The sequence below is a fragment of the Martes martes genome, assembly GCF_963455335.1.
Source record: "Martes martes genome assembly, chromosome: 7".
NCBI classification, from domain to species: domain Eukaryota; kingdom Metazoa; phylum Chordata; class Mammalia; order Carnivora; family Mustelidae; genus Martes; species Martes martes.
This window is the reverse complement of record NC_137894.1, coordinates 1,878,032-1,904,793: the sequence shown is the minus strand read 5'-3', so window position 1 is coordinate 1,904,793 and position 26,762 is coordinate 1,878,032. Positions and strand designations below refer to the sequence as shown.

The 26,762-nt window shown below is 62.2% G+C and overlaps 1 protein-coding gene across 1 annotated transcript in view; it reads right to left on the bottom strand.

Annotated features, from left to right (window-relative positions):
- Nucleotides 1-26,762, bottom strand: part of CEMIP (cell migration inducing hyaluronidase 1) — a gene marked incomplete at both ends in the record, with an annotated part of 53,464 nt that overhangs the window by 12,210 nt on the left and 14,492 nt on the right. Inside the window, 11 exons of the mRNA XM_080808982.1 lie at nucleotides 570-750; nucleotides 3,410-3,565; nucleotides 3,646-3,681; nucleotides 4,585-4,716; nucleotides 5,602-5,687; nucleotides 7,668-7,796; nucleotides 8,395-8,464; nucleotides 9,156-9,361; nucleotides 17,051-17,260; nucleotides 18,750-18,925; nucleotides 26,065-26,256. Of these exons, the coding sequence (XP_080665108.1) occupies nucleotides 570-750; nucleotides 3,410-3,565; nucleotides 3,646-3,681; nucleotides 4,585-4,716; nucleotides 5,602-5,687; nucleotides 7,668-7,796; nucleotides 8,395-8,464; nucleotides 9,156-9,361; nucleotides 17,051-17,260; nucleotides 18,750-18,925; nucleotides 26,065-26,256 (1,574 nt within the window). The remainder of the gene's footprint in view (nucleotides 1-569; nucleotides 751-3,409; nucleotides 3,566-3,645; nucleotides 3,682-4,584; nucleotides 4,717-5,601; nucleotides 5,688-7,667; nucleotides 7,797-8,394; nucleotides 8,465-9,155; nucleotides 9,362-17,050; nucleotides 17,261-18,749; nucleotides 18,926-26,064; nucleotides 26,257-26,762) is intronic.

The window sequence follows — 26,762 nt, the reverse complement described above, 5'->3', positions numbered from 1 at the left end:
GCAGGAGGAAGCGGAAAGTCCTGGCGGGTCCATAACCCAGAGAAAATGCCCTGCCTGGCCTTACCCAGCCTCAAAGAGCAGCCACCGTCCCGCCCTCCTCACCCCCAGCTCCTCGCCGGCGCCTGTCTGCGTCCGGGGGGACCCGGTTCACGGTGCAGGCAGAGAGGAGCGGAACGTCTTTAGCAAAGAAGGCCTTGGGAACCCTGGGATTTTAGATTAATTATACCCACTCAGGTGGCCCTGTCACGAGACTCAGAAGGTCAAGACCAAAGCCTTTGGAGAACAGCCCCAGGCCCTTGAGTCTGGCCGGAGCCCCTGCACAGGCTCTGGGGGGACGGCGGGGTGAGGGCCAGCGGGCACTTACGCAGCCGGGCTTGACCTGTGGGGCAACCTACGCTTGTACTTTTCCAGTCTGGATGCCGACCGGCTGGGACGGGGCCCAGCCTGCTTGGAGGAGGTTGTTCACTCCCTGTGGTGGTGGCAACGGCTCAAACTCCAGCCCCAGGGGACCTGTGAATCACTGCCTGAAGTCTGGGTTTGCCGGGAGCCTGCCCCGGCGCCGCACTCACCGGGACGTCCTCGAAGGCGATGTTGGTCACGTTGTTATGGGGGCAGCTCTGCCAAGCGTTGTTCAGCCGGAAGGCCAGGGCGCTGGTGTGCCGGCCCTCCAGGGCCGCGAACTTGCGGAACGTGCAGTTCTGGATGCTGATGGGGCCGTCGTAGAACTGAATTCCTCGGATCGGGAAATTCCTATGGAGTTGCGGAAGTCAGATGTCAGGCCGACTGCCATGTTGTACCACGACGTTGTTCGCACCCTCCAAGGTGGATGGAAACAGACTTCCCGGGTAAATCATGCCTGATCCCCACCTCCAGCAACTCCTCACTGCAGGGCATTAGTGACTCAGTAACTAGTTCACTGAGAAAGCACTCACAGATGCAGAAGACGTCCATAAACCATTGCCAGACGACTTACTGGATGGAGGGAGGGAGGGATGCATGGAAGGAAGGTGGGAAGGAAGGTTGGGTGGCTGGATGGGTGGTTGAGTGGCTGGACGGAAGGAAGGACGGAGAGATGGAAAGATGGGTGGATGGATGAAGAATGGATATCTGTTTAGTTGCTGGCTTGGGGTTTGGGGAATTATCCTTTATTTAAATATTTCCCCCAGTTTTTCCATCCCGTGAAGAGTCACTGGGTAAACACTGTGAATGCTGCTACAGAATGCCAGTATTGTGTCCCTTGGGAGACTAGAGCCATTAGTCATTATCGCCTTTGTCTCAGTTGCCATAATTTAATCAGATTAAAACCCAGATGAGTTTCGTCTGAGTAAGCCTTTCGATTGCAAGTCTCTGGGGTCTGGGACAGAATGGAAGGGGATGGTAATCCATGAGATAACTGTGCATGATCTTCCCAGCACCCCTCACGGAGAGGCACCCCCCCCTGCCGGGAGGGCAACAGTATGGAGCTGCCAGTGGACCCCAGGAAGGCCATGATCTCCAGGCCTCGGGGAAAGGATGGGGAGGAGGCCACATGCTCAGAGGGGAGGCAGAAGGGACCAGAGAACGGGCCACTTGGCCCGGCAGAGGGCAGGGGCTCAGAGACACCCCTCAACTGCCTCTTACTCCCAAGCAAGGCTGGGGAGGGGCTGGCTGGGCACCTGCTGGTCCCCGATCTAGGCTCATTCCTTCTTCGAGCCCATGGTGCGCTTTTACTGGTGTCTCTGCGCCTGGGCGGCCCTTCCTTCCACAGCCGGCATGAAGGAGCAAGGACAGCGGGAGGGAGTAAACACCGAGAAGGTCCCGGGGAGAGGCCGTCCTCCCCACTGCCCTGCCCTCCGCCCCGGCGGCTCCCCGAGGAAAGCCCCGATCATGCCAGTCTTGGCCGGCGCCTTCATGGGCCCCAAGGACTTCCTGCACGTCTGCATCTGCAGAGGGAGTCGATTAGCGTCAGCGCCTGGAGCCGCGGTTCTCACGGGCGCCTCCGTGCGCGGTTCCGGGTCGAGCGCCCTGGGGACGGGCCGTCCTTACTAGCCGCGCACAGAGCGTGTGCTCACTTCCTCCCGACCCCGGCCCAGTCCCATTCAGGACGCGTCCCGTGACGGGGAGGGCACAGTCCCCGCTCGTGAAGGCGCTGCGGGGAACCTGCCAGCTTTGGCAGACCCATCAGGCCTCCATAAACAAACTCAGCCCCGGCGTCATCAGGACATTCTGGCCCTGGGAAACCGGTAACCCGCAGCAAAGCCACCCCAAACATGCAGAGGCCGACTTGCTCATAAAAATGACCCGAAGGGACGCGTGCAGCCCTTAGACCAGACAAAAACAAGGGCTTGTGCCCGAGAGGCCGGGGTTCCATCTGCAAAGTCCACGCAAAGGCCACACCCACTGCGGTGGGAGCTTCAGGCTGTGTCCGGCCCGTAGAGGCAGGAATCACATTTCCCGGGAGAAAGGGAAGATGCTCAGGGAGCCAGAGGGGTCCTCGGAACTCGGCAAGTGGGGCCCCTGCGCTGCTGGCCGGCTCCGAGCCTTGCTGTCTGGTTCAGATTCAGGTTTGAGCAGAACCACCATCAGACGGACCCCCGCCCCCGACCTGCTCCATGAGGCCCCCGAGGAACCGGCCACGTCCCTTGCGTCCCTTTGCTCTCTGAGCCGGTCAGCTCTCCAGGTCACCCCCTCCTCCAACCGCTTGTTTGTCCTCATCCCCACTCTGTGCGAACTCTGCGTGCAACAGACCGCCCGCCCACGGCCCCTCAGCACAGCCCTACGATTCTGCAGGGGAATGAGCGCGGCCTCTAGGAATTTCCTCCTGCACTAACTCGTTCGAACCCCCAGGGCCCACGGGGAATGAGTTTCGTCTTGAATGGCCCTGGCAGCCCCGAGGAGGTGTGACAACACCTCCCAAGCTGTTCCCCCGAGTGGGATCCCATCTCCCATCGAAGCTCCCCATCTGTGTGCGACACGGCCTCGGGTTCTGTCCCCTTCCTGGTTATTCCCCGTGAGCCTGAGTCTATCTGTCCCCCACCCTCAGAAGGATGACGGAGATGAAGGAGCCGCGGTCGCTGAGCTGGACACTGAATGCCACTAATGTGTTCCCAGAACCACGCTGCGTTCCGACCGACTCGTGGCCCTGCGGACGGATCGACTCGTGGCCCTGCGGACGGATCGACACGTGGCCCTGCAGACGGATCGACACGTGGCCCTGAGGACAGGTCTCCCACACTGTTTTTTTTCATTCCTTTCTCCTGGGCTTGACTTCACCCTACTGCCAGCTAATGCCTTTGGATTGAGCGACCTCTCTGCCGGGTCACGGACAGAGGACCTGACAGCCAGCGGGTGGAAACCACCAGCATCATTCTCTCCATGGCTGCCCCGTAGCACAAGCCGCACAACAAGGAAGCCGCCAAGGCAAACCTACTGGCCTATGGGGAGGGTCCTCCCGCTGTGGTCCAGGCCGCCGGGGCCCCAGATCCTGTTGTCCATCATCTCCGTCCCCACGTTGCCGCTCTCGCCAACAAATAGGCTGTTCTTTATCTCCTGCTTGGAGCCGTCGTCGTACGGGAACGTCCCACCGCTGTAGGGAGAAGGTGTCTGGGCTGAGCTGTCCAGAGCGGCTTCCCATGGAGGGCTCAGCGCAACGATGGCTGCCCTTACCTGGCCAGGGTCAGGCCGATGCCATTGTCAGCAAACCTGGGGACAAGAGCGGACAGTCAGAGCCTGCCCTCACTGCACACTCGGGGAAGCCGCGCAGGGAAGGACCCTTCCCTGTCCCCGGCTTTGCACCGTGGACACTGTGTGGGGAAGGAGGCACGGGCTGTGCTGAGAGAGCTGGGGGCTCTCCCGCTCGGTGTCTGCTTGCAAAGATGGGGCTCAGCGTTTGGGGCCACACTGCCCCTCGGCAGCACACACACCAGGCTCCGTGAGCCGCCTCCTGCCCCCCGTCCCCGCCCGTGACTCCAGGGCTAAGCGTGAGGTTGGACCTCGGAGGACTTGTCTCCCTCGGAGGACCACCCTCGGGGCCTGCACCCAGTAAAGGTGGTTCCAGCTCCCCCAGCCCCAGCAAGATGGACAGACAGATGCCAAGCTTCCCAGGGGTCAGGCGGTGCTGGGAAGGGGGGGACCCACGGTCACAGTTATGCCGTGGCCACGCTTCCGAGTCCCCCAAGTTGTGATTTCAAGCCTCCGCTCCACCACTTGCTTGTTGGTCACTAAACTCAGCCTCGGTTCACCGTCTCCCAAAGGGAGGTGATCATTGGTATCTTCGAGAAGCACAGTGACAAAGGCAACCAGGACTCAGGGCACGGCAGGGGCCCAGAGCGTGCTGGCTGCCTCCCTCCTCCCTTTTCTCACCGACTCGCTCTGTGGCTGAGAGATCCTCACCCAGGGGCTGCTCGGTGACCCTGAGCACCTGCGTACACTGTTTTTAGGGGGGCTGAAGGGACGCTGCTGGCCAGGGGGGAGCCTGTGCCACTGCCTCTTGAGGGACCAGAAGGCCAAAGCCCACGTGCCTGTTCCTTCCCACCCTGCTCTCCTCTCCCCTGTGTGGGGAGACATCAGCCCCTCCCTGTCCCAGACCCACGGCTTTCTCCTCACCGACAGCTGTCCAGCCACACGTCCCCGCCGCGCAGCCAGGCCCCGTGGTCCTGGTTCTTGTAGGCGGTGAAATGTCGGATGATGGCGGGCTCCCGGGGCTTCAGCGGGTCGGCATCCTGGTGAGGGCTGTACCTGGAGCGCACCGTGGGGAGGGCACAGGTGGCAGGGTTGGGGGACTGCTGAGCAGAGCCCCTTCTGGCCGTGAGCTTCCCCCCACGCACAGTGACAGGAAGGCATCGGGGAGGCCGCCGCCAGCTCCCATTCCCTGGGCTCTAGCACCACGCTGCTGAGCCCGTCACAGAAGCCACGTGGGCCGAGGACCCCCCACTCCACACGGGCCAGGGCGGGTCACGGTGCAGAGGGAAGTCCAGCCGGCCAGGCCCGATCCCTGCGTGCGGTGTGGCCCCGGGGCTGGGAATGCCCAGCTCCCCACCAACAGGGGACTCTTGACCTCACGCCTGCTCTGGGCTCAGCTCCTGGGCTGCACGTTGGAGCGCTGAGCTGGGCTCAGTGACGTCCAGACCGGCAAATGCCCGCCATCCACGTTATCACGGCGCCAAGCCCCTCGCTCTGAAGCAGGCCAAGTACCTTGGCCTCTTTCAAGGGCACTGAGCTGTCTAATGACCTTGAGGTTTTGAAAGCACCTTTGGAAAGTGGCTCCTGGCCTCTGGCTGAGCTCAGTCCCGTCCCAAGAACACAGGGGTGCGTTTCTCCGCGACTTCTCTCTTCCCCTGTAGCTCTCAGCCCAACTGGCCGACGGACCAGGTCCTGGCTGTGGCTGAGGGATCCAGGAACCTCTAGAGATTTCTATCTCCCTTCCTTGGCTATAACCTAAGCCTAATTCAGACTTTGCCCCGCTCGGATTTTCACCACGCGACCCCAGCAGCTGGCTGCAGGCCCAGGACGGAGAGGGCTCACCAGCTACTCGATGAGTGGGTGAATGAGTGAGTGAGTGGAGAGAGCAGAGGTGGGTCAGGAGGTCAGCAGGGAGTGTGTGGGTCCCCAAGGGGTGACTACCTGGCAGAGATGATAGAGAGGAAGGGCCTCTTGTCCTTGGCAGAGGCCTCGGTAGTCTTGACCCCGTTGTCTATGATCATGCCAGCCTGCGGGGAGGGGACAGTCAGGGGCACGGTCACTTCCACTTCCAGGCCGAGGCACCTCCGCAGGCCCAGCCTCACCACACACTTGCACGCTCCAGTAAAACCAGCCGTGCTGTCGGGATGCAGTAACAGAAGTAAGGGGTCTGCAGAGAGGGAGGTGAGCAGCCCATATGGGTCGGCTTTGCTCAGAGCAAATCTGGAATAAGGCGTCCTCTTGGAGGTGTGCGTGAGGAAGCTGAGGTCTGGAGGGTTACGTGTCTCGTAACCGGTGGCTAAGTCCGTGCCCGGAACTCACCTCGCTCTGGGCAGTTATAAGCCGGGGCCCCATGTCAAGGGCGATAGGCACGCGCTCCTGGGAAACGTGTCTGCAGAGACTTAGAGGAACTGCTGAATGTAGGTCTTGTCTCCCCCCAAGAGGCAGGGGTCTGGGGTCCTTCCACAGCTCTGCCTGGGCTCCTGCCTGACTCAAGGGCAGAACCTCCATTCCTGTTTGGCCCTGAAGGTGTTTACGTGGTCAGCCCTGGGCGCACGGGAGTCGGGCCTCCCAGTGCCGGGGCCTCCTGGCCTCCTGGGAAGGCCCAAACCCGGCCTCCCTTCTCCGGTAACCGGAGGCCACTCTGGCTAGCGCGTTCCCAAGTCAGGGTGTCGTGGGTCGGAAGACGAAGGGCCAGATCCCCAGCTGCCTGCTCGTGAGCCACGACCTTCGCCCCCAAGCCCCAGCGGTGGCCTGCGTTAAGGCAGGCTAAGAACACTGATACCGGAGGACGGTGAAAGGCTCAGTGCTGGCCCCAGGCCATCGCTCCAGACTAGGAGCCTCACCCAAGGGGAGCAGGGGCGGGGCTGATGGGGGGGCACCAAGCCCAGGACTCCATCCAATCAGTGCAGCTCGCGATTCCCGCCCCCTCCCTCCTCACCCTGCCCATCCCCCACCTGTGCCGTGAGTCCCTGCCCACCGCCTGTCCTGCTCACAGACCCCTGCTTTGAAGGTCCCCTATCCTGGCACTACCTGGCCCAGTGTCCAGCTCAGGGGAAGGCTTCTCGAGGAAGGGGTCCCAACAAGCAGCCAGCCCAGCCTGTCCCCGGCTCGGCCGACCCCCGCCCTGCGCCCTTCACCTCTGTGCCATTCCACAGCCCAGGAACCCCCGCTCTGTCCAGGGGACATTGCTGCCTCCTCGTCTCCACTCTCTGTCCCGAGAGACTCTTCCTGCTTGGCCTCTGGGCCCCAGTGCTACCCAGTCCCAATCTGCTGCCCCGCGCTGCAGGCCCCTCTCCCACCCCACCGCGGGTGTAAGCCCTGGCCGGCTCCAAGAGGATTCCCTTCTCCACAGTCATCCCCTGCAGGAGGCTTTTTCTCTCCATCCTGATGCATCCGTCTCCTCCGGGGCTCGGCTTCCTCATCTGCACCAGCCCCCCAAGGCCACCTCTGCACCCCCGGTACCCGCTCTGGTCTCAGCCTGGCTCTCCCGCTCTGCGTCCCAGGGCTCCATCCTTGCTGCTGTCCCAGGTGGGCGTCCTCCACACGGCGGGAGTCCCAGCCCTCCTTCCTGCCACCCAGTGTGGTTCTGGACCAGGGGCTTCCGTTTCCCACCTGCCCCTCGGCTCTGCATGGACGGAGCAGCCCACCTCCGGGAACAAAGCCTCAGGATCGGAGGGAAGGACGCTCACCCTGCCTCCACCCTCCTTCAGAACCGGCTCCCGGTGCTCCCTGGCTGGCGGGTCAGGCTACGCCTTCAGGGTCAGGCACCCCTTGCTTCTCCTTCTAGCTCTGAATAGAGGCTAGGGCAGGCCCAAGGGAGGAACAGCCGTGGGACATTCTTGCTAAGAATGGCAGGAGCCAAGGAGGCTTTGCTTTTCTGCAGACGGGCTCTAGGAACACAGTGGCCGTGGGCCATAGCCAGCAGGCTGTCCCGGCACTGATGACCTGCAGGCCCGGGAGGGAGGACGGCCAGGCTGGCCGGGGAGGCAGGTTCTGGAAAGACTTACCCGGTAGTTGGAATGTGCTCGGTTGTTATGGAATTTTCCCAGTGGAATGTGCTCCGAGTAACCTGGGGAGTACATTCCCTCCGAGGGGCCTGTGGGCACGTGGTGGAAGATGAACCAGAACCCGGTCTCCTGTTGGGGGGGCACAGGGAGAGCCACAGAAGTCAGCCCCGCAGATTGCTCGCTGGGCCTTGGAACGGCCCGACGGGGGCAGGACCCAGCACGACCGCGGATCGGGCCCCCTGCCGCCCCTCTCCAAACCGCCGGCTCGGGGTCTGTGCCGCTCCTGGCTCTTCCCTGTCATTTTGCGGCTCTGGACACTGGGGCCCCGAGCCAGCACCTGACCCCTCGGGTCCCATGGATGCTAAGCGGCAGGGAGGAGTGGGTGAGAGGAAGGCTGTGTAGACAGAACACCGCGTTGGAATCCCACGAGTGTCCCTGGGCACGTTCGCTTCCCCGCCCAGCAGGTGGGGGGTGGATGCACGAATTACGCTATCTTAGCTGAGAGCTCCGGTGGGCGGGACACGGCGCCAAGCCACACCCATTTCCATGGAATAATCAGTCATTTCAGTAAAGTGCTCTGATCCCCCGTTTGATAAAGGTACAGGGGCCATTGCTTAAAGCCAAGTCCACGTGACCCCCTTGTCCCAGCTGAAGCTGACCTGGGGCTCCTTCCCCCTCCCGGCCGCCCTGGTTTACTCCCTGCCGAAGAAGGGGTGGTTCTGCTCACCTCGGAGCCCGCGGCCGCACAGTTCATGAGGTTGTTGTTGGGGTTGGCCATCCAGAAGGTGGACACCGCACTGCGGGGGTGGGGCAGAGACCGCATGACGTCACCCAGCGGCCGGTGGCCGCCCTGCCCTCACCGAGGCATGAGAAACCCCTTCGTCCGCTACGAAACCCGCTTTGCTCGTGCGAGGACGGTGGGCTTCCGCGTCTCGAGGGCTCGCAGTTCAAAGGGGGCACGGGGCTCGCTGACCTGGAGGCCGTTGGTGGCAGAAGTCGGAGCCCGGCTCTCCAATGAAGAGAAGCCTCCAGCGGCCCGGACAGGGGCCGATACTCGGGGAGAGGCCCGCGAGGGAAGGCTCACCACACGGGCAGTCCTGTCTGCCTCCAAATGGGAGAGTAGGCCTCGTGCCCGCGGGTACTACTGGGGCCCCCGGGGGCCAGCCCACGCCCTCGCAGAGGAGGGCCACGGGACGTCGGGGGAAGCCCGAAGATGAGAACAGTGGTTCTCTGTGGACAGGGATGATGGCCACGGGCAAGCAGAGAAGGAGGGAGTAGACAGCAGGCCCTCCGTGGCCTCCGTGACCTCCGGCGGAGAGACTGAGGGCAGTAGGAGGCCAAGGCTGGGAAGCACAAGCCACTCAGAAGCCCCGGGCTGCGGAGGTCAGAGGTCTGGCCGGGGGCGGGTGAGTGAGCGCCGGCTCTGCTCGCAGGGCCCTCCCGGGCGCAGGCCTGCGGTGGCCCGTGGCGGGAAGGGGAGGCACTTACTTGCAGTCCTGCCTGGGCTTGGGGATGTAGCCTGGGTAGGAGTCTTCTGTGATGGTCTTGCACATCTTGCTGTCACGGTCGGAGGGGAGGAGGGTTCCAGACTTGACGAGGAGGCCCAGACAGTGGTCAAAGGTGTTCCGTTCCTCTGGCCCGTCTTCCGTGAAGAAGCAGTGGCCCAGGGAGTTATAGCCCACGACGTCCTTGACCTGCGGGGATCAAGACGGGGGCCTCTCACCCAGCGTCCAGGTGTTCACGAGCCTAGTGGTTTGTTTCGCAAACGTGACAGGGCACGGGCGGCACCCCAGGTCCCGTGAGGAACCCCGCCGGCTTGGGGAGGGGCCTGGCACAGGTGCGCGGCCCGGGGGCTGGGATGGGGACTTCAAAGCCCCTTCCAGCATAGGGTGGGGCAGGGACAAAGTGTGAGAGGCGGGGCCCGTGCCCGCGACTGCACCCCGGGGACACAGCTTACGAGGAGGAACTGCACAGAACCCAGCCCACTGGAAAGACGGCTTCCCCTGGGGGGCGGCATCTGAGCCCGGCAGGCTGTGCCCTCCCAATGGCCCACGATGCACAGTGGGCGACATCTGCAACCCTGGGGCCGAGAGCCAGAGACGCTGCGGACTCCAGCTCCTCCATATCCTTGGACTCCTGGAGTCGGTGGCGGAAGCAGACGCTGGGAACGTGGCGCACGGTCTCAGCAGCGCGTCCCAGCAGCCGGGGGGGCCCGGCTCCCTCACCCCGTCACAGGTGAGGGACTCCCACGCCATAACCTCTGAGGCCCCTTCTACGTCTGAACCCCACGAGCACATCAGTCTCAGAACTAAAAAGTCCTTACGGGGTCTCTGGCCGGAGCCGCCTCCCTCCCCGAGGTCGGACGGCCCGTGAGCACTCCGGACACACGGGCATGGTGCTTCTACTTGAATGCCCCAGAGACGGGATGCTCACCACCTCAAAGGTAGCCTGTCCACGGCAGAGCACTGATGATGGCGAGAAACACCCAGTGAACGTAACTGAGATCTGGACCCTCACCCTAGGACATCAGTTCGACCCGCACGGATTACGAACCTACCAGCATACCAGGCCCCGGAACATCCAGACCCCACCCCAAAACAGCTCCCTATCAGTACCGTTAACACTTGAAGGAGCCATCCCGTCCCTTGTGGGATGTTTAACGGGGTTCCGGGCTTCTGTCCTCACCACAGGTCAGCAGCGTCTCCTCAGTGTGACAACAAAAATGTCTCAGACACTCGCTGCCAAGCACTCCCCCGGGTTGGGGGTGGCACAGTTCCCTCTGGCGGGGACGCACAGATCCCGGGTGAGCACCCCAGCTACCCCCAGACGCTTCCCTAGGACAGAGCCTGCCTGCTCCAATCTCCAGACAGCCACGTTCTAGAAGCATCCGGAACCAGGACCCTTCATGTCCTTTCCATCTTGCTGAAGTCTTACACAATTCTAGAATACTTGGTTTTGGTTTTTGGCTTTGTTTGGTTTTTAGAGCTAAGGAAACAGACTCAGGGAAATGAAGTGATTTGCCCAAGGTCGTGCAACCCATGTGTTCAAAGCCAGGCAGGGCTGGGACCCCCGCTTTCTTACTGTGTCCGTTTGCCCCACAGGGGAGGATCCAACACACAGGCCGCCTTGTTCCGGGCCGGCTGTGTTCCCTCCACATCCCTCCCGGATCCTTGGTCGTTGGCAAGGGCGTGATCTGGAGTCCTGTTCTGTCCCTCACTGAGCAGTGAATAAACACCAGGGTCATCCGATGGGGCGGCCTCCTTTAGTCCCAGTCAGCTGGGAAAGCTGCTTATAAACAGCCCGGAAAGACAAGCGGGAGGAAGCGGGGGCTGCTGGGGCCGGGGGGACAGCTTCGAGCAAGTCCCAGGCCGCCACTTACAGAGGAGGACGCTGCTGCCTGGAGAGGGGCCGTGGGGTGTCCCAGCGAGCTCACGAACCCGGGGCCGGAGCCGTGCTCAGACCCAGGCCTCCCGCCTCCTGCCCACGGCTCTTTCAGAATCCGAAGCGCCCCCTTTCCCCACTGTCCTGATCACACCCCGCGTGGCCCTTCTCTGAAGGCGAGGGGATGAAAGATGAGTCAGGGACACTCATTCTAGCCAACGCCCCAGGAAGAGATTCCCTCCAAGACCCTCGAGGAGGTACGTTGGAGAAATGTCCCCACCGAAACGAATAACAAGAACTAGACCTTCGTGGGGTGTCGAATGTGTTACAGACCTTGTCTCGTTTAGTTCCTACCACAGTATGGTTCCCTTTCGCCTTCCGACCTGATTCTCCATCTGCCGATTCGATTCTATTCTGTTCTACCAGTTGTCAACGGCCCCCAGCAGAAACAATCCCTTTCGTCTTGTGCCTTCTCATCAGGGGTGGGTGGGGACGGCACCGGCGTGGAGGGGACAGTGGAGGGAGGGGACAGAGCGGTGAGGTGGAGGCAAGGGCTGGGTGGGAGCAGAAGACACAACTCCAAGCCTCGGCTCAGACCCAGACTTGCTGCACATCGCCCAGGCGTCCCTGGGGCGACAGGTGCCTTCTAAAAGCTGGGTCTTAGGGCTCTGATCCTTCTGCCTCAGAACGTTTCCCAGAATTGAATATTCACACTGTGACACAGCCTGAGACAGAGAGACAGACAGACGAATCTGTACACCGTAGCCGCACGCCCAGACAACACGATACGGGTTTGCGGGGGGCCAAGTCCCTGGGCGGCTAGCCCACAGCCCGCACCCCGTCCTCATGCACAAATCACACCTTTCCCTCCCTTCGTCCGCGTGTCACCCCTGCGGAGGGTTGCCAGTGTGAACAGGGATTCCCGGAAGCTGTTGGACATCTTCGACTACAGTTGGGGTCCCGGCATGAGATTACAAAGGAGGAAAGGGCTCAGCCCTCAGGGGCTGCTTCATCTGAAATGACCATGTGACTTATTGCCTGAGCCCGGACGTTATTTTAGAGGAAAGGAGGAAAGCTCTTAGTGACAAAGCTGGGAAAACGCATATATAGTGGAGGGTTGTGTGCAGCCCGACCTGCACCAGCGAGAAGAAGAAACTGCCGCTGCAGACGCGCAAACGCTACCGGACATCAGCCCCCCCTGACTCCACCTTCCTGGGCGAGCCTGACCCCATCCGTACTGGCCAGAAACTTGACCCCAGATACAGTCAGAGTGAAAGACACATTTCCAGGATTCTACCACTCACTTGGAGTTCTTCAAGCCACTGAAGAAAAGAACCTATTTTTGCCGAGTCTTAAGGAATATGTGACTGGGCAGACAGGAGCCGAGAACGCAGCGGAGAACCAGGTCGCGCTCCGCCCGCCAGGAAGGACCGAGCCCCGGGAGGCAGCCCGGGAGAGGCAGGAGCGGGAAGGGAGCCCGGGAAAGAGAGGCCTGGCGCCCATGGCCAGCTGCTCCCCGAGCTGATGGGGGACGCACCCGCCCTCTTCCCCAGCGTGTCTCTTCCCTGATCCGCCGGCAGAAGCCCCGGCCTGGGACACTTTGGGGGAAAGTGAGCGCTGCTGTCTGACGTCCTCGAGGGGCTCAGGCGGGAAGGAGAGTTGGGAGCAGCTATCGGAATCCAAAAGCCCTTGAGACTGAATTCCAGAAACCGGGAAACGGGGCCAACAGAGTCCTGGCCCGAGGTTCCCAGATCCGGGCGGGGAGAGAAGGCGCTGGGCGCCCGCCGTCCAGGACAAGGGACCACAGCCGTACCGGCCGGAGAAAGCTGTGGGACTGGTGTCTCCCTGAGGCTGGACGGCGGGGCTGCAGCCAGGTGTGGGGCCCCCAGACGCCTTTGCACCAATGAGCACACATTTTGAGCCGCGGACCAGGTGGGGAAGAAGGAAAGGATGGTTTTGTGCTCCCACCCCCTCTTGCCCTGAAAATGGAAGTGGTGGGGGAAGCAGACAGAATCCATACCGGAGTCGTTCTACCTCCCTCAAAATCTCTGGAACAGATTCGCTACTCCCAGGAGAGAGCAGGCAGGTCCCCTGCGTCCCGCTGCCTGCCCCACAGCGCAGCAACTCACAGAGAAGCAGGGGGAGCCCGCCACGGGCCCCCGGCTGCCCGCCTGCAGGGGATGGGCAGGAGAGCCTTTCTTTGAGGGCCGGCTTCACCCCTCACTGGCCAGCATCCTCGGGCTTCTGTGGCGACCACCCGGTTTCCAAGAAAACACCATCGCTGGTGTCAGTCTCCCGAGAGGCATCTCCCAGGCTCTGGTCCGTAGTCTCGGCAGTCGCGTGAAGGGAGCTCTGCGGTTCCTTGGGTCTTGGCATCAAGAGGACAATCAGCATGTCAGTGTGGTTTAACCGCCGAACTTGACTTTGTCGGCAGGGGACAAAGGACTTTGTGGGAGGGGAGGACACGGACGCAGCATTTGCCGAACTCCCGAGTCTACTCTGTGCGTACCCAGGGGACAAGGGGACCTATCCCGAGCTCAGGGAAGCAGGGAGGCTTCCCCAGGGCCCAGGACACAGAGAGGCCCAGGGATCCGACTATGACCCGCCAAAGCCGAATTTGCCACATGTGTTCCCTGGCTTCGTCCTCCTCAAAGCCCTTGCAGTGGGCTGTGTCCTCAACCTCATCTTGCCCAGCAGGGAAACTGAGGCTCAGAAAGTTTGGCTCGGTCCCCCGGCGTCCACACTGGCAGTGTTAGGACACAGGCGGCTGGGACTCTGTCCGCTCAGCTCGGTGGTTCTGCGGACGCCTGTGGTCGCTGTCGCTGAGCGAGCAAGGAGGCCGGGGAGGAGGGGCGGCGGGTTCGTTGAGCAGGAGCTCCCAGGGCGCACAGTGGCCCTAACAGCCTCCTCTGGGCTCGGGGGGATCAGACGCTAAGAGCCCCGTGTCCGTCGGCTAGGAGGGGAATGAGAAGCAGGTGTTGGCGGGAACGCCACGCCCGGACCGCCCTCTCCAGAGGCGGGTGGGGAAGAATGGTGAGAGGAGAGCAGGTGGGCAGCCCGGGCTGGGGTCAGGGGAGGAGGGAGGCTGTTTCCTGAGGACGAGGGCACAGGAGTCTGTCCACAGGCAGGGGGAAGCCCAGGCGTGGAGGGAGGGCCGGGGCCTCGGGCATGTGCAGACCTGGGACGGCCTGATGGTGAGGGCAACCTCGACGCTACGAGCGGCTTCCGCCTTCTAAATCGGGATCCAGCCTCCATCTGTGCTCGGCCTCCTTCATCCCGCCAGCTGCAAACACCTTTCCAAACCAGCCCGGGCCGCTGCTAGATCCTTCAGGCCAGAGCGAGGGGCGCTAACATCTACTACCGACGGAGAGAGCCCAGCTCCCGGTGCGGTCCTTCTGCCCCCGAGGCGGAGCACGTGGAGGGGTGCCGATCTGAACCCCAGCTCTGCCCCGGGCTGTGGCGCTCGGGGAAGGAGCGCACACTCTCCGTGATCCTGCTGCCTCTTTGGCTCCGGGGCCCCGAGGTCCTCCCTTTGCCCGGATGCTAAGCTGGGCCAACTGGTGTCACCTCGGAAGGGCCGTGTGGGTCTGTGGCTCCGGATGGCAGCCCAGCAGCCTGGCCTGGTCGTCCGGCGGGGACCCGAGCTGAGTGCGGCCGGAGCCCTACATGGCCAGTGGGATGAGGTGGGGCCGCTCGGCTAGGCCTAGTGCCTGGGCTGCCTGGCCTCTGGATGGCACCCGGGCGCCGATGGGCGCTCCCTCCCGTCCTGCTGGTCGGTGTTGCTGGGCACCAGACGGAAGCACGGCCTCGGCACAGGGAGGGCGGCAAGATGTTGTCCAAGTCTCTGGCTCCGAAAATCTCTGTCTGGTGTGGGTGCAGCGGGCCCGCCGAGCAGCTCCAAACGAGCGGGTTCCGAGGGCCGCTCCCGGCCTGCGCTCCATCCTGGCCCCGGCCTGCCGGAGTCCCCGCCTGACCCGGATCCAGCGCCCCAACTGCTTCCCGCCCTGCTTCCCCCGCGGGAGCCCGTTCCTCCGGCCAGGACCCTGCCCGCAGCTCCCGGGAGGCACAGTGCCGCCAACGCGGCCAAACCCTCCTCGTTCTCACCTTCTCACCGAGCAGCCACGAGAGTGGCCTGTCGTGCCCTGCACCACACACAGGATGAAAGCAAACGCAAGAACGGCCGAGTGTCCACGCTGTGTGTGTGCATGTGCGTGTGCATGTGCGTGTGCACTGTGTGCACGTGTGTGTGCGCGCATGTGTGTGCGCAACTGCCCTGAGAAGAAAATCGGCCTCTGCTCACACCGACACACTGCTGGGAACCTTAACATCTGCCTCTTCCGTTAACGGGAAGCGAAGGGGAACTGAAGTTAGATTTAGGAACGAAACTTGAGAACGAGCGCTTGGAGCAAGCAGAACTCCCAGACGCCGGCCTGTTCCCTTCTTAACCAATCGGACGCTGTCCCGAGCTCAGCCGTCACCCTGCCAGAGAACGCGCCCGAGGGTCTGCACGGCATTTGTTCCGCACGCCACGCAGACCAGCAGAACAGCCCACACCCGCTCCCGGGGCCACACCGTCCCGTGTGCACTCAACCATGGGGTTTTACAGAGGAGAAAACAGACATGAGAGGGAAAGTGCCTGGCCCATGACCCACGACAGGTCCATGGCAGAAATCAGATGGACACCCAGGCCCCGGAGGCCGAGCTCACGCTCTGTCTGGTACCGCGTTCCCGGCCTTTCCCACCTGTCCTACATCTTGCTGTCTTTCTGCTTCCGCGAGAACACGTTCTCCTTTCTTCTTCCTTGAGCCCCCAAACCGCCCCACGTTCTGCAATCATTCCAGCCACAGCCCTGCTGTCCCTGCCACGGAGAACTGGCCGGGTTCCTGGTCAGTGCCGCCACGTGAGCCGGCGGGCGGGTGGCTGGGCCTGGGGCTCCCTTGTGCCCCTGCCCCTCACAGCCCCCTGCGCTGGCTGTGACTCCCCACTTGGCCGAGGAGGACAGCAGAGGTTTGGGGATGTCCAACAATTTGCCCAGGATGCCACAGCTCACAAGCCGTGGGCCAAGCTCTGGAACCCGTGTGCTTCCAACGAGGCCCCAGAGCTCTCCCCTGTCCTCTCAGTGGGCCTTTGAAGAAGCAGACGACACATGCCCCCAGCCCCTGTGCCACACAGCAGTGTGGTCTGACCCGGCACCTCAGACCACTTTCCCAGAGAAGCCAAGAATCCAGAGTTCTATGGGAAATCACTTAATTTTTAGATGACGGGACCTAATTCAGATGTTTCTTCAAACACCGCTGGAGGCAAAGAAAACAGCCCGTCGCTGGGCTCCGTGCGCAGGCCTGTCTGTGACATCTGGCTCTGAAGTTCGTAGAGGATGTTAAGTTTAAAGAAAGGCTGGTTTGGTGTAAAATTATCAGTTTAGTGTAAAGATGATCGAGTGTTTCTTCATAAGCCAAACAAAACACAGTCTGGATCCTTCTACTTACAACATCCAGTTTCTAAAGTTTCTACAGGATATGAGTTTAGTTCATGTATTTATGTTTTTTAGAGAGAGGGAGAGTGTGAGAGAGAGACCACAAAGGAGGGAGATGGGGGGGTGGGGGTACTCTCCAGCAGACTCCCCGCTGAGCACGGGGCCCAATGTGGGGCTCGATCCCACGACCCTGAGATCGTACCTGAGCCGAGATCTGAAGTCAGATGCTTAACCGACTGAGCCACCCAGAAACCCCATAAGTTCGTTCCTTAACTAAGAACCAGCTGTGCACGGCCAGACAGCCCTCGGGCCCACAGGCCACCTGGCTGACAAAGTCATGCCCCCCAGCAGGGTCCGCTCCGGAGGACGCTTGCTCCCAACTGACAGCCTTCTGAACTCCAGGTCAAGGACGGTTCAATCCCTGGTGGCCCCAGACTAAACGTCCCGATCCAGACACCCATCCAGCGTGAAGCATTGGAGGAAGGGGACGCGAGGACGGGGGAGGGACGGGGGAGGGACGGGGGCTTACCAACAGGCCGTTGGAGCCGTGCACCGTGACACAGCGAGAGAACGTGTGGTGGATGGAGAGTTCGCGGACGTATGTGGGCGGGTCGTAGCCTCCCTTCTCATCCACGTCGCCCGCCAGGTGGAAGTGGATAGGGTACTGCCCCACCAGCTGCTGCCCCATGTGCCTCAGCTCCACGCCCTCCAGGTGCGCCGCCTTAAAGCCCAGTGCAAACTGCAAGAGGGGAGGCGAGGGTCAGAAGGGCCAGAGAGGTGCCCCCGAGCCCCTCACCGTGGCCACGTCCCGAACATGCCCAGTGTCTCACTAATCCCTGCCTCGGCCATGCAGTGAATCTGACATACGGTGTACAGACGGGTTAGGGCCTCTGGCCCTCTCACCGCCCTGGCGCCTTTGGATAATGCACGAATGTTACGAGGCGGTGAACTGCTTGGAACAGCCGGGGCTGGCCTCCACTCCTGCCCTCCCTCCTAAGTGGCTGAGTGCCACGAGGAAGGGGGAGCCCTGAGATAAGCCGGGGAGAGGCTGGCATGAAGCCGGCCCCAGGAGGATGGGAATCCAGGGCAGAAGGAGCCTGTGCTCTGGCCCGTGGGCTGCGGGCCCTCCTGCTGGAAGGATGGGAACATTGAGCCGGAAATATCCATCCGCCCAGGACCCCAGGGGTGCGGACGAGCCGTGGGTGTCTCTACTCCAGGAACCCACTGTAAAAGCACAGTCTGGAAACGACTCCTGTCCGAAGCGGGGCTCAGCCTGCTGCTCCAAGAGTAGGAGGATCTTGAGGACACGCTAACTGTCCTCCTCAGAGCAGGTGTCGAGCGGGATGCTGCTCGGGTAAGGACATCCCGAGGACTCGTGGGGGCAATGCGGGAAGGGGGCTGCTGACGGCTCAGGGATTGCTCTCGGAATGGGACACGGGCTCCAGTCTGCTGGGTCTCTGCATAGCCCTGGCCCCCCACTCCCAGAGCCTGACCAGGAACACGAGCAAGGACTTTGGGAGGCTCTGGAGACAGGGGAGCCCTGCTGAGCGCTCTGTGGGTCCCACTCCTTCTTCAGTTAGAGCACTGGGAAGTCTTATCCTGACAGCACACGGCTGCGGCTTCAAGAGCGCCGTCTGCACGGAGCTCCAAGACACCCATCGTCTATCGGCTGTGATTCTATGTCATGGAAAGCCACGAAGAGCGCTGGGGCGTCGTCATGTTCCCTATGCCGGGACACGGCGCGTTCGGTAGGGACATGGGCAGGACTCCCCCGTGAGCCAAACGCCAGGATGCCTGGAGCTCCCTTGCCCTGCAGGACCGCGCCGTGCCACGCCCGTCCTTGCCGCCACCTCTACCGGCAGGCTCACGGGTGCACTCAGCGCTCCGACATCCCGCTAGTCTCCCTGCCCGCACTCGCGTCTGGGTTTCCATGGGTCCGTTGTAAGCGCGACTTGTGTGAGTGAAATGCCAGCTCTTCTGGGAGAGGACTGGGGTGAAGCATTGGAGAAGGGAGCGGGGCAGGGACGTGGCCGGAGCCACGGAGAGAGGGAGCTCAGTGCCGTGTGAGCGGGGAGTGGACGGCCGGCCCCAAGGTGGCCCCCTCCTGTCTTCCGGCCAGGAGTCGACCGCAGGAACGGCACACCGGGCGGTGGGACTTGCCTTCCAGAAAGTCCCTGCACTTGGTCTTGGCTCCTGCTCCCGTCCCCTCCCCGACCGGGGTCCCATACCTTGATGTGGCCCCCGAAGGTGTCGAAGTCGAAGAAGTTGCAGACGTGGTTGCTGTACGGGTAGCACCTGTCCTCCATCGCCCCCCGCACCACAATGTTCCGGGTCAGGAGCCCGACCTCAGCCCGCATGTCCACGCCGTCTATCTCCTCCCCGATGTGCAGGTACAGCGGTTTCCCTAGGGCGGAAAGGGGGTGGGAAATCGGCGGCTGCGCGTGTATCTGCACGTGCACGGTGGTCCCTGGGGCTCCCCCGGGTCCGTATCGTGGAAGAAGGATGCCAGGGAAGTACAATTCCTGAAAGAAGGGCCGGGATTCACAGCCCTGTGGACTTACGCCTGAAGCCCATGCGGAAGTGGCTCTTTGTCCCCCAATATCGGTCCCCCCTTCTACTTACTGGTACCGGGGCCGCCTGTGTCTGAGCTGGACGTATGCTCCCCAGGAGAACCACGCTTCCCAGACTCCCCGCTGGTGTGGTCACAGGACGAGCAGGAGCCGTGGGCGGCCCCGTTCTTGCTCCTTCCCCGGACCGGAAGGCCGGTGCGCCCTGGTGAGCCATCCCCGAGGACAGGGTGCTCTCCCGTGTACCCCGACTCCAGCCCCTTCCCTTCCCGGAGTCCTAGGGCCCACGACTCCCTTAACTTCTCTTCTCCCTCACATGGGTTCCTTATGTTCTGCCTCCAAACTCATCCAGATGGTCTATCCTTAAAAAATTATTGAAAGACCCTTCTGCCCAACTCAGCGGCCCTTTTAGCTAATGACAGTCCCCTTTGTGCCGCTCAAGTCCCTGAACAAGTGACCCGGACTTGCCCCACTCCCTCCGTCTGCTCAAACCATCTGATTCCCCTCCAGCCCCGTCCCCCTCCCCCAACAGCAGGTGCACCCCAGGGAAGGTGCAGGAACGCAGGAGCCGGGAGCTTTGGGACTGCCTCCTGGTCCCCAATCCGCCCCCACACCAGCCCCAGATTCCTTCACGGACTAGGGAGACCTTGGCCTGCCTCTAAATGGGGCTCATCACCTGGGGGGGGGGGCGAAGACTCCGGTTCCGCCCATGTTCTGACACTGACCAGGGGAGCATTGGAACAAGTTCGCTCTGCAGCCTGCTGGGGCTGCTGGCTCAGGCCACCAAGCCTCGTGGCTTCACGGTTCGAGGTCCGGAAGCCAGGTCCCCTCTGGCTACCCGTGTGGGAGCCCCTCCCTCTACCCCGGGTTGGTCTCCCACCCCCCGATGTCGCTCTGTGAGCGTCACTGTCGTGTCAGAGCCGTGGGCCTCCAGGTGGGTGGCGGGGACTAGAGTGTCTTGCACAAAGAGATTTACGTGGGGCTCTGAGAGAGCTTGCCAGGCTGGGGGGCAGGGCAGACAGGAAAGTGTGCCCGGAGCAGTGGAAGGAGCCTCCCCTGCTCACTGGGTTCAGATGCCCTAAGTCCAGCCATGGACGCATGGGGCTTGATTACAAAACCCCTGGCCTGCCCAGCCTCATGCCTCTTAGTTTGCTAGACGCAGACCTTCTTTTCCTCACAAGTGGACATCCCGATGGACAGCAGGCAGCACCCAGAAAAGCTTCAAAGGCTCCTCAACTCAGCAACCCACCTCCCACTGTTCCCAGGGCGCAGAAGGAGGACTGACCAGCTGACCGGTGCCCAGAGGCCGCTCAGAGCTGCCCAGGAACCGGCCAGCGTGAGGGCTGGGCCCCCGAGGAGCCGGGTTCTGGGAGGGCCAGAATGGAGTGCGTTTCCCGCAGGGATGGCCCCCGAGGCTTGGGCACAGGAGGGAAGATTTGGTGCAGAGAGTGTGGGCTCAGTGCTGCCGGCCACAGACAGGAGAGGAACCCTGAGGGGCTCGGATCCTGTCTCCCAGGCTGCAGAACGCACAGGGCAAAACCCCAGGCTCTGCGGGCTTCTGGGTCATGGCTCCCGCGCCCATATCTGCGGCAGCCTGGGCAGAGCACCCAGCCCTCCCTGAACGTGCCTTTGCTACTTGGCATCTCCGAGTGCCTGCCTGGCTGCCCTCCGGCTGGGCCGGCCGTGTCCACCTGGCCTGGGCAGCAGATGGCTTTGTCCTTCCAGATCCTGCTCTGGTGGCCAGGACACCAGGCCGCCCTTCCGGGCACACATCCCCCGACGTCCAGCCGCCCCTCGTGGCGTGCACATTTTGGGGGTCGGTGCCCCCTTAAACTGTGGGGAATGGGCAGAATGCTGACCAGAGGGCCTTCCCCTCGGGATCCCCAGTCCTCTTGAACACAGTGGGAGAGGGAGGGAGAGGCTGCAGAGGACCGTGGCTCTGGATCCTGACTCAGATGATGGCTGCGAGTCCCCGCACACGTCACTGATGCTCCCCGAAGCTCGGGCTCTCCTTCTGTAAAATCGAGCTGTTGCTAGCATATGTCTTGAACGTAGCTATGCTTGTGGACTGAGTTAATCCATGGAATGAGCTTCGAACAGCCCCTGGCACGTGGCAGGGATGGCGTGGCCCTAATGGCCTGTGCAGCGGTCACCGGCGCTGTCCGCGGGGGAGACGGGAGCCCAGGGCTGCCCCTACTGCCTCACACCTCCAGGGAGCAGGAGACGGAGGGACTGTGTCTACCAGGCTCCCGTGAGCCGAGTGTGCAGGACCGAGCAGCGGAGAGCTGCGTGCCACTATGTTCCCGCTGCCTCCTCCCCACACCATGGAGCCTGTAGAGGATCTTTACAAAACCGCAAGCGGGGCTCTCGGTCCTGCTGCTGCGTTCATAGGCCACTGTCCCCCCGACGGCTGCCCGGGGGGAGCTGCGTGCCCTGCTCTCCCTCCCTCCCTCCCTTCCCGCAGCTCTGGTGCACGAGGGCCAACCACGGAAGACCCCCAGATTGTCCCAAATAATCCAGGAAGGCCACTGGCATGGGGCAGGGCTCGGGCTGGAGGGTCCCAGAGAGGCTGTCTCAACCACACAGCTCCCAGGTTCCGGGCATGGGCCAGTCGTCTTTGAGCGGAGACCCTGCGGAGGAGTAGGACAGGGAGCCTGGGAGCTGGGGAGCTCGGAGTTTGAATCCTGGCTCCAGTCGGCCACACAGACTTGCCTGGTCTACACCAGCTCGCCCTCCTAGGACGGCTGAGGTGCTGGAGACGCTCTAGGGCATGCCGCCCAGGATGCTGGCCGCCGGCCACCTACAGCCACGGGCCACTCGGAAGAGGGCTAGGAGGACCGAGGCGTAGACTGCCAAACTTGGATTTTAATTAAATCTGAACAGCTTCATGTGGCTGGTGACCGTCCTGGACATCTAATGTCCCTGCAAATGAGTGTCCTCCTCCGTGTCGCGCAGAAACGGGGCTGCCACGTTGTTAGGGGATCGCGAGGAGCAAGGAGACAGTCTTGTAAGGCACTTGGCAGTCACGGGAAACAGAGAGCGGCCGTACGAGGGAGTAGGTTATCCGTGGTATTACCGAGGGGCGTGTGCTGGGGGCAGGGCGAGGGGGAGCGTGAGAGCTAACGCAGGGGGTCTGGGGAGGTTTCTGGGTGCGAGGCGGGAGGTGTGGACAGTCACCCTGCGGAGAACAGCGCTCCAGAATGTTCTGAGATGACTCACACTTTCGTGACTTGGTGGTTCCCATCTGTTTGCTGTCAGGAAACCCCGCACAGGCACGGGGGCCTGCTTCCTGGAACTGGGGGGCAGTGAGGAGGGACGATCCGGGAGGGTGTGTCCCGCTCTGCCACCAGCCTGGGGGGCCCCAAGATGCCGCTGCTGGGGGGCACAGCTTTGGAAGAGACGGGGCAAGGGGGGCCGGGCTTGGGGGTGAAAGGGAGACATGTGGGCCTTCCCAAGAGCCACACACGAACACCCCCCCCCAGCTGGGGCTTTTCTGATGCTGCCCACCAGGGGGCGCTGTTTCCAGCCACACCTCGAAGCCTCTGCGCAAAGTGGACCGTCCACTCTGAGCCCAGCGTCAGGGGGAGGGGGCCAGGGAGGGGTGGGGGCTGCCGGAGACGCAGACACGGGCTGCTGCTCCGGGGGAGCATGGAGGGGCCTGATGGGGGCCCGGAGCCTTCACCTCTCTCCTCCCCCCGCACCAGGGCCTGGAGTGGCCCCGGTCCACGGTCCGTCCAGCCTTCAGAAGGCTCGGGGGGGCAGCCGGGCCTGTGAGTCGGCCACCAAGTGGGGCCGCTCTGCTGAGTCCACTGCCCAGCCACGCCGCTGGGTGAGGCAGCAGCCCTAACAGTGCCTGGTCCCTCGCTCTCGGGGCCACTCGGCTCTCAGGAGCTGCTGGAGGGGAAACCTGGCCCCCCCAGGCCTCGGGGTGCCCGGCACAGGGGTGCAGACGTGGGCCGGGCTGGGCAGACCCAGGGGGCCTTCCACCCCTCCTGATGCCCCTGGTCCACCCCACCAGTGACCACGCGGGCCGCCCCAGAACCCCCGCACTGGCATCAGCTCACACCGTCTCAGTGCCACTCCTGCCGAGCGTCCAAGAGGACACTGATGTCCCAGGAGGGCTGTGCGAGCGAACCAGCCCCTGGGGACACAGGAGTTGTACAGGGAGGGCCGTGGCTCTGACCCTCACGGGGCACGAGCTTCTATGGGCGCCCTCTTGTAACTGGGGGCGCGGGGAGGCTTTCCTACCAGGGGGAATGCCACAGGCTGGTGCAGTCGGCGGGAAGCCGTGTCCCCTGTCCCCAGAACCCCGCGGCCCCTCTGCCCCTCATCCCCGCTGCTCTGGTCCTCCTCCATGGCTGGGACACTGCATGGGTCCCCAGCACAGCGCCCTGCACTGTGCTGTCCCCCTCAGACGGTCCAGGCCACCTGCCCCCTGGTGAGCTCCCGAGGGCAGAGGACACATTTGTCTGGCCCATCGCCTGCCCCATAGGCATTTCCTGTGTTGAACAAACGATGCTATCCCTCCCACCGCCCTGTGTGTCCTCGGGAAAGGAGCAGGGCATGCCCAGCCTGTGGGCGGAGGGACATGCGGGGACGCCTGTGCTCACAGAACCTCCCGCCTCCACGCCCGGAGGCATCAGGACACTCAGGACAGGACCAGTGACCGATCTCAGCCCGGGGCTGCTGAGAACGACGCACAGCATTTGCCTCTCCCCTCTACAAGAGTCTTTGCCTACAGAACGGACACTCCGGCACCGTCCCTGTCCGCCCTCAAGCTCCGGGGCTACACGATCGCAGAACCCTGCCCGTGACGGCTGCCGACATTTGCGGAGCGCTCACTGCGTACCGGGGGCTGTTCGAAGGGCCTCACCCTGCGGGGTCCAACCCGCCCATCCTCACAACCCCGGGAAGTGGTCATGATCTATGACCGTTGTGTCCGTTTTGCAGATGGGGAAGCTGAGGTACAGGGAGGTTAAGTATTATTTGTCTGAGGTCCCGCGGCTGGCAACCGCCTTCCTGCAACTCCGAGCCTGCGCTCTACCGGAGCGAGAAAGGACTGGAGGGGAGGGAAGGAGGCGAGGAGGGAGGAGAGAGGGTGGGTGGGGAGGGAAAGCGGGCGAGAAAGAAGGAAGGCGCCTGCCCCAAAACGTCTTCAGGAAATGAGACCAACAGCGTGCCCCGAGCTGACAGGTCGAGTCCAGCCGCCGCTGGGCCCGAGCGTCTTTGTAAGGAAAGCCGCGGGGGCTGTTCTCGCCGCGGCGCACGCGGACCTGAGCCCCGACCCTCCGTAGCCCAGGGCCTCGGGGAGGCTGCGTCTCCGCGCCTCTGTTCTCCTCCTTTTCCTCGGACAATAGTGAGGCACCTGTGATGTTTCTCTCTCTCGCTGCCAAGAAGCTCAGAGACAGATTTATGGTCTATTTCAGTAGCTTTTCCTAACGTTACCCCCCCCTTTCGCTGGATGATTCTTCTCGCACCAGAACATGTCACATCCGCGCGTCTTTCCCTTTTCTTCTCTCTTGGATGAAGGTTTAATTGGACTTGTCTTTATTGTAAAACATCCCCAAACCTTTTCCAAGGAAGGTAGGGGTTCCAACAAATGACAGTTTAAAAAGGCAGAGTCTGTCAGCGCGTCAAGCACGGCCGTGAGTCCAGCCACACGCAGCAAACCCCTGCCTGCCCCGGGACACCCACGGCCTTCCCTTCACAGGGTCGGCCCTCCAGGACCACAGCCGCAGACGGCGGGGTGCGGCCTCCAGGGCCCATGGCCCCTGAGAGTGGGACAAGGGGATCGGGCCCTACCACCATTGCCCGGGTTTTTAAACCTTTGTCCCCCCAGATTCCTTCCTAAGCACATCCCCACCAGCCGAAAAGCTTGTTTGACTTTCTGTAGTTTTATTTCCAAAGCGACAGATACATCTCCACCCGTGTTCCTCCTCCTTCCCTCAATCCTAGACCTTCTCCAGGGGCCATGGTGCTGTACTGGCTGGTGGTTACGATGCCTGGGATGGAGTCTCCTTCCTTCTGGCCTTTTCTTCCCCAATGTGCCTTGGGGGAGGGACCCCTTTCTCCATTCAATAGGGGCGCTGCCAGAGGGGGCCATGTGCGCCCCCAGCCCAAGTGGGCCCGATCTCCCTGGAAAGTGGCGTGAGCACTATGTCCCAGGGACCTCCCCGGGACCTGCAGGACTGCAATGCCGTGAAGACACGGCCCCCTCGCTCGCACCACCCCGACCCCCGGAGCAGCCCTGCCCCCGTCCCCGTGCAGCGGGGTACATCCCTTCTTGGAGACCAGCCGTGCGCCCGGCGAATGCCCCTTTTGCTGACGATAGTCAAGTTGGATTCCACCGCTTATAACCTAAGAGCCCTCCTGGGACATAACTCTTTCCACTCATAAACACAGACCGGGACTACACTTTTAATCCTAACAATCTGAGATTCCAGGAAACTCGCATAATGTACATTGCAGTACCACTAAGTCAACAATGAGGAGAAAAAGGCGCCAAAGCTGCAGACAGAAGAGATTTAAAATTTCCCAGTCGCTCGCATTATCCTCTAACGAGAGTCACTCCCTTCCCTCAACCTTGATGGGACAAATCGGCTGACCTGCCCGGTCCGTGTGGAGCTTAAGCACATTCTTTGCTTTGTCCGGTGGAATGTGGGTGTGAGAGCCAGTCCCGCGCCCAGGCCCTGCGTCCTCTGTGTTTCTGTTCTCTGGAGCTTTCCACCCCCTCACGGGAAGAATATGCCTTGGGAAGAGCGAGAGTCCCACGGACTGACCAGAACCCAGCTGTCGCCTTGGAGCCAAGCTCCGTCTAGAGACGCTGGACCCTGGACCAGCGGCAGGTGCACGAGTGAGAAGTACGTGCTTGCCGCGAGGGTTTGAGGTCTGTTTTGTTACGTAGCATTATTGTGGCGATAGCTGACTGATACGGACCTGTTGTGATTTCCCAGGGCGAGCTTAGTGGAAGTCTCACCTGCCACTCGGACCTGGTTGGGGGCACAGGCTTTGCAGGGCAGCACCTGGAACTCCTCCGCCTGGTACATGGAGTAGTCGGTACTGGCGACGACCAGCGTGTCTCCGGGCCTCCACGACCGAACATCGTCCTCCAGGGTCAGGACGGTGCTGTTCACGTTGGTGTCGATGGTGACGGTGAGTTTGGGCCTCACTGAAAGCCCGGACAGGAGGGGTGAGGTAGAACCGTGCGTTCTCGGCCAACGTTTGACCCCACGCCTCTTCCCTTCCCCTCCCTAGATAAATGCCAGGTTTGCCTATCCAAACCCAAATCACCAGGCGCAGCCCATCCCAGTCTTGGTGCAGGTTTTTGAAGTCAACAAAACCGTAGCAGAAAAGAGCCATTCATTAGCTCCGGGCAGGGGAATTTTCCAGCAACTCCTTAGTCAGAGTTGAACGTGGCAGCCCACCACACCCACTTTGCTCAAGATGTAAAACAAATACAGTTCCTCTCAACTATTATTTACGGGAGCTGTAAGCCCTCCCCCCGAGAGCACTCATCCCTAATGACCACCTTCTGGGGAAGGCCAAGTGCCTCCTCGAACAACCCGGCCATTTCCCGTCCCTCCTAACGAGCACCTCGGGAGCCGCGTTTAAAATAACAGCACCCAGAGGCCGCGGGCTCACGTCTCCGCAGGGGAGGGCTGCGAGGAGTCAGCC